Source organism: Calonectris borealis, chromosome 2 (genome assembly GCF_964195595.1).
Source record: "Calonectris borealis chromosome 2, bCalBor7.hap1.2, whole genome shotgun sequence".
Taxonomy (NCBI): Eukaryota; Metazoa; Chordata; class Aves; order Procellariiformes; family Procellariidae; genus Calonectris; species Calonectris borealis.
The window spans coordinates 68844832-68857371 of record NC_134313.1 but is presented as its reverse complement, the minus strand read 5'-3'; the positions used below and the strand labels follow the sequence as shown (position 1 = coordinate 68857371).

Genomic DNA, 12540 nt, shown 5'->3' with positions numbered 1-12540 from the left:
TAAAATAAGTAAATTTATCTTATATCATAAAGCTGAAATGCTGATCAGGATACAGATAAGGTTGTCATTGGTGAACCCAAGGCAGAATACATGACATTTGTGCTTTCACTGGAGGAAGAACTTGTAGTCAGTGCTGTTAAATAAATGCAGCTTATCTTCAGATCTGATTCCTCCCCTTGACTCCATGCTTTACAGAATGACCATAATCAAGCTTTCTTTACTCATCGTGCTACTTAAAGGTTTTACATTGAAGAATGTAGATGCAGGTTGCTAGATCTAGCAACTAAACACCTACAACACCCCTTATCACACTTTTCAATACTTTTCATTTGTATCATTGCAAGAGAAGTACTTCCTGTAACGCAAGAAAAATTCCAGAGGCTGTGCAAAAAAATTCCATTAATCCACTCTTCTTTGTGCCAAATTAATTTCACCAATAAAGCCAGGCAGCCCAGAAATAGCTTTAATAGGGCTCATACTCTATACTATGCCTCCTACCTTGTTGGAGCTGCCTTGTTTTAGTAGTAAACCACTGGATTTTGCTATTGCCTAGGGAACATTTACCTAACATGTATACTGGCACTCCCCCATCATTTAATGCCTTTTGCTCAAAGCAAAAAGTTTTTCAACATTCTGTCTGCTTTGGCCAAAAGGTCCCAGGAAAGAAAGCAATGTTCAGTCTCTTCCCCTGCTTATCCATGAATACATATGTGCAACTGCTTCAAATAGAGCTGAAAGAAGTCTTCCATCTGTACAATTATATCATTGTACAAAGAAATCACGACTGAAATTTATATACTTAACTGAGCTTTGATTTAACTCTCTTACTAATGTCCTAGAATGTCAGCATCTTCTCTTCCCACATCTTCCATTAAGTTGCTCTCCTCTGAACTGCTGGAGAGCAGGCAAAAAAAAACCACCCCAGATACCCAATTCCATCATTACCACAAAAATACTTTACAGAAAGTGGTACTCCTCCAAACACAATCATCTGGAAACAGATGCATTTCCTGACTTAACTGACTTCAAAGTCAACAAGATTGTACAGTTAAACAGTCAGGTGACTCACGCTTATCATTTCTGGATTATGAAGAGTTACTTTTGATGAGTTCAGAGAGGATACTGTACACAGCATGTCCCATTTGAAAACACTCAGAATCCAAGTAATTTGTCTTTTGTAATTTTGGTTTACAAATGATAGTAGTATGGGTTGTGTTCTCCCTACTGACAACGGAACTTTTTTTTTTTTAATTCTGCAGCAAGGAAGAAATCCCAGATGTTGGTGTACAACATTTTAAGTATGTCAAACCTCACCTTCTGAACTACCTGTTCTTCTTTAGATAGTGTACATTTCAGATACTTGTCAGTTTTTGTCCCAAGTGATTTCCAAGAAAACTCATCCTTCACTTTGACAACATCCATACATTTTTGTTCCTGGCTCTTTGAACTCCAGCTCTGTCGTGCTGCCACACTTCACTCTCACTGGAGCATTTGATAACATGAACATTAGAACAAGATTGCAGATCCAGCAGCAATAACAGGAGCATCTCATTACCTCATATCCTGAAATAATACCAGACTCATACTTTACACAGTGCATTTAATTTAAGAATATCCATACTTTCCATGCTCATTCACAAGACTTCACTACTTAACTCCACATTCACAGTATAATTTTTGTTCATAATCATCAACTATTTAAAATGAAAAAACAAAGGCCAAGCAAATTCAGAATTTATTCTTGTATCTCAGTAACAGAGTACAATGAATTTCCTGGATCCCCTGGCTCTTGAGGGACAGTTACTTGTATAATTGGTAATACATCCATGGGAGAGTTTCAAGAAGTTCTGCATGCGTAAGGTTTAACAAGGCCAAGTACCAGGTCCTGCACTTTGGCCACAACAACACCAGGCAACGCTACAGGCTTGGGGAAGAGTGGCTGGAAAGCTGCCCAGAGGAAAAGGACCTGGGAGTGCTGGTTGACAGCCGGCTGAATATGAGCCAGCAGTGTGCCCAGGTGGCCAAGAAGGCCAATGGCATCCTGGCCTGTATCAGAAATAGTGTGGCCAGCAGGAGCAGGGAGGTGATCGTCCCCCTGTACTTGGCACTGGCAAGGCCGCACCTCGAATATTGTGTTCAGTTTTGGGCCCCCCACTACAAGAAGGACATTGAGGTGCTGGAGCGTGTCCAAAGAAGGGCAACGAAGCTGGTGAAGGGTCTGGAGTACAAGTCTTGTGAGGAGCGGCTGAGGGAACTGGGACTGTTTAGTCTGGAGAAGAAGAGGCTGAGGGGAGACTTTATCGCTCTCTACAACTACCTGGAAGGAGGTTGTAGTGAGGTGGGCATCGGTCTCTTCTCCCAAGTAACAAGAGACAGGACAAGAGGAAATGGCCTCAAGTTTCGCCAGGAGAGGTTTAGATTGGATATTAGGAAAATTTCCTCACCAAAGGGGTTGTCAAGCCTTGGAACAGGCTGCCCAGGGAAGTGGTGAAGTCACCATCCTTGGAGGTATTTAAAAGACATGTAGATGCTTAGGGACATGGTTTAGTAGTGGACTTGGCAGTTCTAGGTTAACGGTTGGATTTGATGATCTTAAAGGTCTTTTCCAACCTAAACGATTCTATGATTCAATGATTATATATATATATAAATACATATATATTGAACATATAATTCTGCACTGCAGTCCCCAAAATAAAATCTGAACTGCCATCTTTGAAAAGTTACTCAGGTGGAAAGTTTTTCTACTGTAAAAAAAAAAACCACCCCACACAACTAAAACATACAAATAAACTTCATCAGGCCAAATTTCAGCCTCTTTTAGACACATAAACCCTAACAGTGGCTTGCAAATTGGCCTCCCATATCTGGATCTTCAGTGAAGCAGAATTCAATATGGATAAAGTAAAATAAAGGAGACATCAATAGTATGAATAATCATTTCATATTAGAAGTAGAAGATGTTGATTGCTTCAAAATGATTACTGAGACACAAAACTCTCTGGATTAAAGCACATCTTGCAATGCTTCCGACATGTGATGCATGGGACTCCTCCAGAAGTTAGCTCTAACTTGTTTACCAAAGATTCATGTCTAGATTCTGCACTTTAATGATCAGATATTTTAACATCTCTTCTTGTTCTGTAAGATACACCACAGTTGGAAGATTCTCACCTATGACATTTCCAGAGATGCGGTGTTTGTAATGAGCATATGTTCTTAACCTGAATTCTCCACGGAATGCTGAGCTTGAAGTACATTAAGCAGTACCGTTTTCTAAAGGCATAGGTCTTTGCAACAGGCTCCTCTTACTCAAGTCTCATTTTCCGTCCCATGCATCCTTTACATTACTCCTCCAAAACAAGATTTTATGGTCTTAAAGCAAGAACCTCTTCAGTTAATGAGTATTACTTTTAATGACCGTTTCTGATGAAAAATACAAAGAAATCCCTAGAAATTGTTTTCCACTAAAACCACTAGCCCACAGCCAAACAAACCTGTTGTTGTTGCTGAGGTATAAATACAATCCATTGGATTTTGATGAGACCTATATGTTTCCAGAACTTTTGCAGAAATTCTGTCAAGGAGCTTCATTACCAGTATTTCTAAAAAGAGAAGTTCTGCACGCAGTACTTGCGTCTGCTGAGGTAAAATGTCTCATAATTCTTCACACACTTGAATGATATGTCTTGCACTGCTATTCTCTTGTCAACACCAAACCACAAGAGCCGCTAATGAAGCCCAGTCTCTTAGAAAATAGACTCTGACCAGTGCTTTTCCAAATCTTTCTCTTGTGTTGATTCTTCAGGGTCCAGTAAATGGTGAGCTCAGCCTGCAGCACTTCCCTCAGTAGAGGATTGACACCATCACTCTCCTCTGTGCAGCTGTGTATTTTCAGAAACCCTTAATCAACTTGGTTCAAAAAGGCTTAGAGGTTCAAAAGATACTGGGGAACAGACGACAAAGCCAGAATGTAAGCCTTGTTTCTTAGGAGAACAGGCTAAGAAGATAAAGTAGAACTGAAAGGCTTATTTCTTGTGGTGACTGACTGTATAACCATTTTGGTTTTTAATCTTCTCATTGGTTTTTATCAGTATTCCCGTATCTGCCAATGTTCTCTGCTTCTTGTACGTCATCATCAGTGCCTTTACAACAAGATTTTAATTTTATATCTCACGTTTTCAAGCTTTCACCACAACTCTTATTTTCATTGACATATGACAGTCTGGATGCACATTCTCAGTTTCTGGGGGAAAAGATACCCCAACAACTGAGTTTACCTTGAATAGGTCTTTGCTACTCCAAGTCCTACAATAAAGAAAGGCAGAACGTTCCTGTGACGCAGCTAGGCAACTCCAGCACTGGTAGAGCTGCATCTGCAACAGTGCTCCGTTAGCCTGCTCATTTAGCTTCTTAGCATACTGCCTCAAGCTTAGCAGTGAGTGCATAAAGCTGACAGAAAAGTGAGAGACGGTTTAGCCTGGGAAGGTAAGAAACTAAAATACTGACTATCCATCCCTTTACTAGATAGATATAAAAATATTTAGATGGGGAAAGGCATAATTAAGGTTTCATGCTCTAAAATATTTCCTTGCTGAGCAGTCCACTAGACAGAAATCTCGGAAGAATGTTCAGCATATAAAGAGAAACACAGTTATAGACACATAAATCTGGCAAATGCAAATACCTGAACTACTAGAAAAGCAACAAACATTAAAATCCCCAAGCAATAGCTATCCTAGAGGCTGGAAAGAAAAAAGTGTTATACTTACAATAGACAGTCTTGGGTCTCAGGGCTTTCTCTTTCTTTAATTATGAAGATGCAAGTCATCCCAAAATAAAATAAGAAAAAGAAATTAATGTGCTGCACCATTTGAAGGAAAAACCCTGTACTTCCTGAGAAGCCTTTGCAGATGAATTACATTACAGGCCAAAGTTTCCATTATCAAATAGGAAAAATTAGAGCCTTTATAATTTTCTGCAAAAGCTGGAAGTACTGACAAAAGTGTACTTACAGTTAATACAAAGTTAATTTCAAGAAAGCCCTGTCATTAATGAAGTTTTAAGAGATGATTACGGCTTGAAACACAACGTCTCAAGGATGCCAGACCAAACTTTGAGTTCTGCATGATTACAGCTCCTAAAGTTCTCAAAAGCTGTAGTTCCAACAAAAAAGAAGAAAAAGAAAACTCGCCCCAAAAGGAAAAACAAACTAACAAAAAGGAGTTCCCCCACCATTTTGAGTGGATTTGGCTAAACCTTAAAGCTAGCCAAATCTCCTGAAATTTCATTCATATCATGAACGGGAAAAGTGGCTTTCATCAGCTGAATCCAGAACAGATTGCTTTTTGGCAGAATCTAAGGAAAAGCAGAACTAAAATTTCCATTTCAGAACATGGCTAAAATGATCCTGACTCATTTTGAGAACTTTTTGGCAAATAAACACAAACTTGCCATTTACAAGAATGAAACAATAAGCGTGATCATTCTACCAGTAGAATGATCAGAGCAGTCCATGGAGTTGAGTGCTATATTTTCAGTATTCAGTAGCATGGAAGAGATGCTGCACGTCAATGTGACAATTCAGTAGGAAGCAAGACTGACACAATAGTTAATTGTTTAAGAAGCCAAATAACTGTTCTTTCATGGCAGTTACAAAAAAGGAAGTTACTTAAGTCCCAGTATTGCCACAGAGAGTGGGTGGTGTTGTATGAACTCAGCAGGATTTTATGAGCTTAGAATACAGGCACAGTCTCCCCTGTAGTTATGCTGCTGCAAGTATTTTCATTATTTGTCATTCTACAGAGTTTTACAACAAACAGGTGCTAATACCTAACTTTCCAGACAAGAGTAGAAAATGTTAGCAACTGTGAGCTGCTGCTCAGAGAGTTTCTTCCTGACAATCAACTTTGACTTTGATTGCACTTGGATTACTGCTTTTGTTAATATTAGAAATGGAGTTCCATAACTGAAGCTAATGGATCCATTTTACTTCTAATCCCTTCTTGAGGTTTCTTTAAAAAAAAAAAAAAGCAACAAGCAAAAAACCCAAAACTACATCAGGAATGAAGATTCTCACACATTAGGTAAGAAACTTATTCTCTGTCCTGGGTCATGTGTTGCAAGTTGCAACAGCTGTTTTTGAGCTAAGACTATGAAAAGTTAGGGTAACTTTTAACAAAGTGTCTAACTTTGAGAAGCCGAAACTCAAAAACTGCTGGTTTTTAGGGTTTAAACCTCCCGCACACACTGTAATCTGTAAGAGCTACTGCATAAATTAGTTTTCCACATAATTCAAGTTCACGGGTTACCTAACAAAACAGTTTCACATGCATAGTTAAGTATTATGTAAACATAATCTAGTTGTTTCTAAATATATACACTCTTGAAATCATATCAGGTAGATGTTAGCAGCCCATACACAGAAATTCTATTTATTTTAACCCTTCAAGCTTAGACTAAGCAAATCCAAGTTTTTTTGCAAAAGAAAAGTTCTACAGTTTAAGCCTCTTTGGATCATGAAGATAAGCTGCAGAACATAACAGCATACTTCTTGAGACCAAATATAAACAATACAACAGCAACGCAATTTTCCTGTAACTGAAACCTAGCTATGTTAACATTCCAAGTATCAACACAAAGATATCCAATTAAAATGCTTTTCCAGCATGGTTGACTTTAACACCATATAAAAGGACAGAAAAGTTGCCTGTACATCAGGTATTTTCAACCACAGGTTCTGATGCATGACAACCAGGGGCAAGAAGTATAGCAGAAGTGAGAACACTAAAATGGTGAAGACAAAAACTAACAACTTTTTCACAGATCTGAACATTCCTTGTTTCTAATGAGGTTGCAGAGTCCTGAATACAGATTCCTCTCCTTTTGGAACACAGTAGGCACTTCTACCCTATCTATCCCCAGCTACGAAGGGAGGGCAAGGAACCTTGAATCCTTGACAGAACCAGAACAATCTTCTTCATCTGTGCCCCAAACACAGTTCACAGAAGAGGCAACACTCTTCTGCTGGTGCCGTACCTGCAAAGGGCTGTTCAAAACATGGAAAACACATTCCACTCTAGGATTTCCTCTCTAGCAAACTGAGCACTAGTATTTGCAAAACCAGAATAAAATATATCACATATCATATTCCAGGATTTGCATAGCAGGTATATTTTATCTGGGGACTGCTCTCTCAAAAGGGCCTAGCTTTTTACTCAGCTGTCAAAAAAAAAACCCCACAAACCAAAAAACCCACCTTTCATGCAGTATATCCCTCATTGTTCTTACAGACTTGGTTCAATGAAAAGCATTAGTAAACTTATATAAACATTCTTTTCTAACCATTTTACCATAATGGCTAAAAGTAACATTCAACTATTTTTCAAAGTATGTAATGCAAGCCAATTCCAACTTCCAAAGAGCTAAGAACTATATGCATATGTATGAATGCTATTTTGTCTAAGGCATTTTCCACCCACCCCCCCAACAATACCTATTCAGCAACAAAACCCATCAGTATGCAACTATACAAAGGCCATAAGGCACTCGATGCACAAGATATACACAACCTTGTACTGTGGTCTTGTCTATCAGTATTTTTTACAGGGGTTTGGCCTCATGAACTATCAGCACTAGAAAAAATTAGATGTGTATTCTGCTTATTACTCAAGCTCCAGTTCAAGGACACAGAAAGCATCATAGCATGAAAACTGAAGTCAGTGAGAAATGTAAACTCTTGGCACAACAAAGAATCAACTCTCAGGGATAGAAACAAAATGAACTCTAAAGAGGTATACCATATAGAATTAAAATATTACCTAATATTTTGTAAATTAAACATTCAAAGACTTGAGAACTTCTATGTTTAAGTTTCATATATCATAGAATGCAAGTGGCAACAATTTTATCTAATTAGATAACTGATCATCTATTATTTGACTAGAGCAACTACTCTGAGACTAGAACTAGAAAGAAAGTCGTTGCGCTGACTAATCACTTCTATTTTATGATGCAGCATGTCATCCAGTCTATTTCTACGCCTTGAAATCAATCACACATCAATCCAGTGGATTACAGAGCATTAAGCCTGCAAATATACAAATAAAAATGAAACAACTCAGGACTCACTTTCTTCTAAGTATGTAGACTCAGCTTAATGCACCAAATTATTAGCCTCCAACACAGACAAAGGAATTCCACAAGGCTTTAGGTATAGACTTATTCTCTTTTAGTTTGAGAAGTAACAAGATATTCTGGGTAAAAGTACAAGTAAAAGTTCTGTCCAATTTATAACATATCTGGGTACTCTGCCTAAGCTGCCGTGAAGACACAGATATTATTTACATTTTCCCCTCCAGCAGCAAATGATTTAGGCACCATCAGTTCAAACACCCAGACTGAGAATCAGTACAGGATAAACACCCTAAAAATCTCTAACTCATCAAAAGCAATATCCCCGGAGTCTGAGAAGTGTAGCACATATGAATTAGATTTCCTCAAAAAAAAAAAAGACGACTTAATTCTTTGGTTATACATAGGTCACTAACAAAAATCTCCCTAGTTTTATGGAAGCAATGCATTCAATACAATTTATCTAAGAAGTATGCTTAGATGTTTGGGAAGTGGCCTTTTTTCAAATAAACTACGCATTCTGATGCTATTGTTCAGGAGTCAATGATACTGACATACGGGTGAGCAAACCAATCAACCTATAAAGATGAAACAAAGGTATGCAGAAGTAACCTATATAAATATCTCATGTACCTATCCAAAATCCAGAACAACCAAGCTACCCAGGTGACCAAAAAAATCAGAGATACAATAACGATGTACACAAAGTCAACTGAAGTATTTCAACAAATCTGTCAGATAGTCAAGCTTTGCTAGTGCAGCTACTCAGAATAACGCCTACGTTTCCTATAGCTATTCAAAGTAAAATGCCAATGAAATGAGAATCATCTCACACATGTAGCAAGTGTTTATATTTGTTTCTTGGAATTTTCCCAGTGACTGTCCTTCTCCTGATGAAGAGTTATTTCTTGTGTTTTTGAAACTTCCTCTGGTGAAGGACAAGCACAAAGTATCTTTACCAATGCCATTTTAAAAACAAATGGGTAGCTGAAAGAAAAAAAAAGTCATCTGGCTAAAATAATAAAAAATGGCTGGTGGGTTGGCCAGTGCTGCGATTTAGGTAAAGAACTATGATCTTCTCGTCATTTTGTCATGTTGCCAGGACATTCTTTGGTATTATTTTGCACAGGAGCTCCTCTAGTAACAAACAAACTAAGCGCTATTCATTATCAACACCTAGCCTGTATAAAAAGGAACATAAGCTCAGGACTTTTACGGTTACTTCAAACTTGGTGATACAAAAACTTCTTGTGATAACTCAATGAATTCTGATCTTCTTCTGCCAAAACATACAACAGATTTCATAATTTAAAGTGAGGAATTAGAGGTAATTGAAAACAATGATGATGCAATCTTGGAGAGTTATTCCTACAGAAATGCAGTCACGTGACTTACCAGGACTCCACACACCAGCACCAACATTTAACAACCAACAAGCATCCGGGTTTCAACCGGCCTGACTCTTGTTCACTATCAGTTTGCAGTCCTTCATTAACTCAAAAAAGTTTGACAGATGTACCTAGCATAGACTGATTTCCAAGAGTGAAACAGAAGGAAAACTACATGCAGATTTTCTAAGAAAATAATCACTAGTCTTTCCACTTTAAAAAAGCAGAAACAGCAATAATTGGATTGCTATGAAGGCTCTGAAGGTTAGTTAGGAAATAAAAAGAAACAACCACAAAACCAAAACAACTTCTTGCATTAGCAAGAATATTTGGCAGGACATGAAAAATACTACAGTACTGTACACTTCTAGTGGATCAACAGGGGACAAGACGACTGAATCCTGGGGAAAAAAAGTGTTTGGAGAAAGTGAAGGCACTGATTCAAGTAAGAGTCAACACTATTAAAGTGATCAGCAAATAAGTAACAAAATACTACTATTAATCTGTCTTGAAAACCAAGAGGTGGGGAGATGCCCCTCATCTACAACTGAAAGAAAAGGGGCACACAAACACTTGAGAAAGACAGTATTGCAGTTAGTCTAGTGTTCCAGGAAGAATAAAATGTCATTAAGAAAACATTAGAGCAGGCACTTCAGTGCCACAACAATCTGATGACAGCAATCAGGTAAGTAACAGGGTAGTTAGTACAGACAACTGAGTATATCTCAACTTTATAGACTGAAAATGTGGAATTTTAAACAAAAGATAATCATCAGTCAATCAACAGTCAAAAGTTCAGTCACACAACGTTTGTAAAAGCCTCGTCTCTAAATACAGCCTCACAGAACGTTGTCTAATAATTCAAGCACAAAACAAGCAAAGGCAGTAAACCAGGAAGTTGCTATTGAGATGCTTCAAACAAACAGAACCATAGGACTTGGTAGCTAAGCCTATGTAACTCCTGCAGGAAATCTGAACTGATCTTACTATCAAAGCCACAAGTAAGCTAGTTTTATTCAAAGTACAGGTGAATTATGTAGACTTGGAAAACAGAGCAGTACTTTTACCAACTCCATCCAAAACAGAAGTTTGCATTCTTTTACCATCTGTGAATTCCGTGTAACTCAAATGTTAGTTTCACAATTAAGACACATTTACCTTTAGGTACATTTCATGTTTCAAGTTACATGCCGTACAAAACAGCATTGTGAAGCTCCCATTTCATCTTTTTCTTGGGATTTTTCAAGCAAATTACTGTTATAGATCTACCAATGAGTTAAATAAGCCCTTGAAGCCATGTGAAATAAATTACAGCATTTTACAAGAATCCCAGATTTATGATTAAATTTGCACATACACTTAATATGGAAAAAGGTTACCTTTCTATGCTTTGCACCACGATAGTGTGACTGAAGACTTATAGAACTCATACATGGAACTTTACAAACCTAAAAAGATAAATTAAAAGCACATCTTCAGTTATGCTATGGATATTCTGTAGTTGGTGAGGTATAAGAACTGGAAATACATCCATTTCTACAGCATAATTCTCAAGGTCTTCTTTGGCTTAAACAGTACAATTCAAGTGACATTTAGGAGAGCAGCATACCACTAAAGTGACCAGAAATAGCATGCAAATCTGTTCAAATGATACTTAAATACATGTTTAAATATACCAGGTGGTACGAATCTTTTAAGAGCCTCCCCCTTCTCTCCTACCATCACTTTCTGGATTCTTAGTTTTCTAAACTTCTCCAGGCTGGAAAGCCAAAAAAAAGGATGATCATAGAGTGACTAGAAAGGAACAGAGACAAAACGATGCCCTAGAATAACTGCAACTCTGTTCATTGTTACATCAAAGGGATCAGAAAAACAATGGAGGAAGACATCTGCATTTCATTAAGATCCACAGACACACACATACCATTACAATAATTAATGGAAGACAATACAGATCTACAATTACTTCTTACTATCTTTAGCTAAAAAAAGCAATGACTAATATACGCTAATATTGTCTATTCTCTTGACATACTGTCCCAGAAGTTCAATGCGTCAGAAAAAAAATTCACTGCTAAAACAATATATGATTGACAAATTTAACATGTTCTGACCCAGAGTTGTAGCCTTTAGAGATAAATGAGCCTTTACAGTCGCCTATGAGAAATACTTAACAGAGATTTGAAACACTACAATTAAGGATCATTATATTGCACTTGTGACTACTTAAGAACAAACTGAATTCACCGAATCCTAAGACAAGTAGCTCTTCCAGGGACTGACCACATTATTCTCCACATTAACAGCTGCTCTCACTTACAAGTTCGCCACACTACACCTAAGTTAGGTCTGCATTTCTAAGAGCATGGTCTTTAATACCATAGGGCTGCATTTAGCATATAGTCTGAAAAGCCATCAAGAAACGCACTCACTTCACAATAAAATATTTTTTTTTCAGATTCCGGTTTGCCATCTTCTGGCTTAACTTCTTCGGTCACAGTGCTCATCCTGCAAAACTGGTTCACTGCACACAATAAAAACAAAAGTAAATCCAACTCTTGTTTATACCGTACTTTTCAGCAAACAACTGGGGGAGGGAGGGAAGCACTACTCGGATGAATTAAGTTGATTATTTTGTTTCAAGGCACTTCTAGATGAAACCACATCTTTTATCACCAGGACACCTTTACAGCCTTAAGCCCTCCGGTGAAGGTACCCTCCCCGTCCGTCCTTCCGGAGAGGTTTCACAGAGAAGGCGGCCCCCAGGGAGCCCCGCTCTCCGGCCGCGCACAGCCCCGCTGCTCCCGCCTCCCCCGCGACCCGCTGAAGGCACGGCGGTACCTCAGCGCCGCTCTTACCCGCTGCCCCGCGCCGCCTGCTTCAGCGGGGCGCCCAGGCCCGGCGCCGCCCCCACCGCCCTGCCGGCGCGTCCCCAGGCGGGCCGGTAACGACAGCAACCCCGCAGTGCGCGCGCCCCCAGCGGCATCCGGGACCTCGACCCCCGCCCCGTTCGTCACTT

General features: G+C 38.7%; 1 protein-coding gene across 17 annotated transcripts in view; it reads right to left on the bottom strand.

Annotated features, from left to right (window-relative positions):
- The window catches only part of LOC142078941 (uncharacterized), a 42959-nt gene extending 30419 nt beyond the window's left edge, over positions 1-12540 (bottom strand). For 6 of the 17 annotated variants that reach the window (XR_012672414.1, XR_012672413.1, XM_075142270.1 and 3 more), the window contains exons 1-4: positions 12363-12539; positions 11954-12045; positions 10901-10969; positions 4773-4806 (exon numbers count right to left, since the gene is read on the bottom strand). Coding sequence is in view for 5 of the 17 variants with exons in the window: in XM_075142270.1 (XP_074998371.1) it covers positions 4773-4806; positions 10901-10969; positions 11954-12028 (178 nt within the window). In the remaining 12 variants the exon portion in view is untranslated. Of the gene's footprint in view, positions 1-4280; positions 4309-4772; positions 4807-10900; positions 10970-11953; positions 12048-12362 lie in introns of those variants that run through there. The other 11 variants (XM_075142279.1, XM_075142280.1, XM_075142278.1 and 8 more) reach the window with 9 other exon arrangements.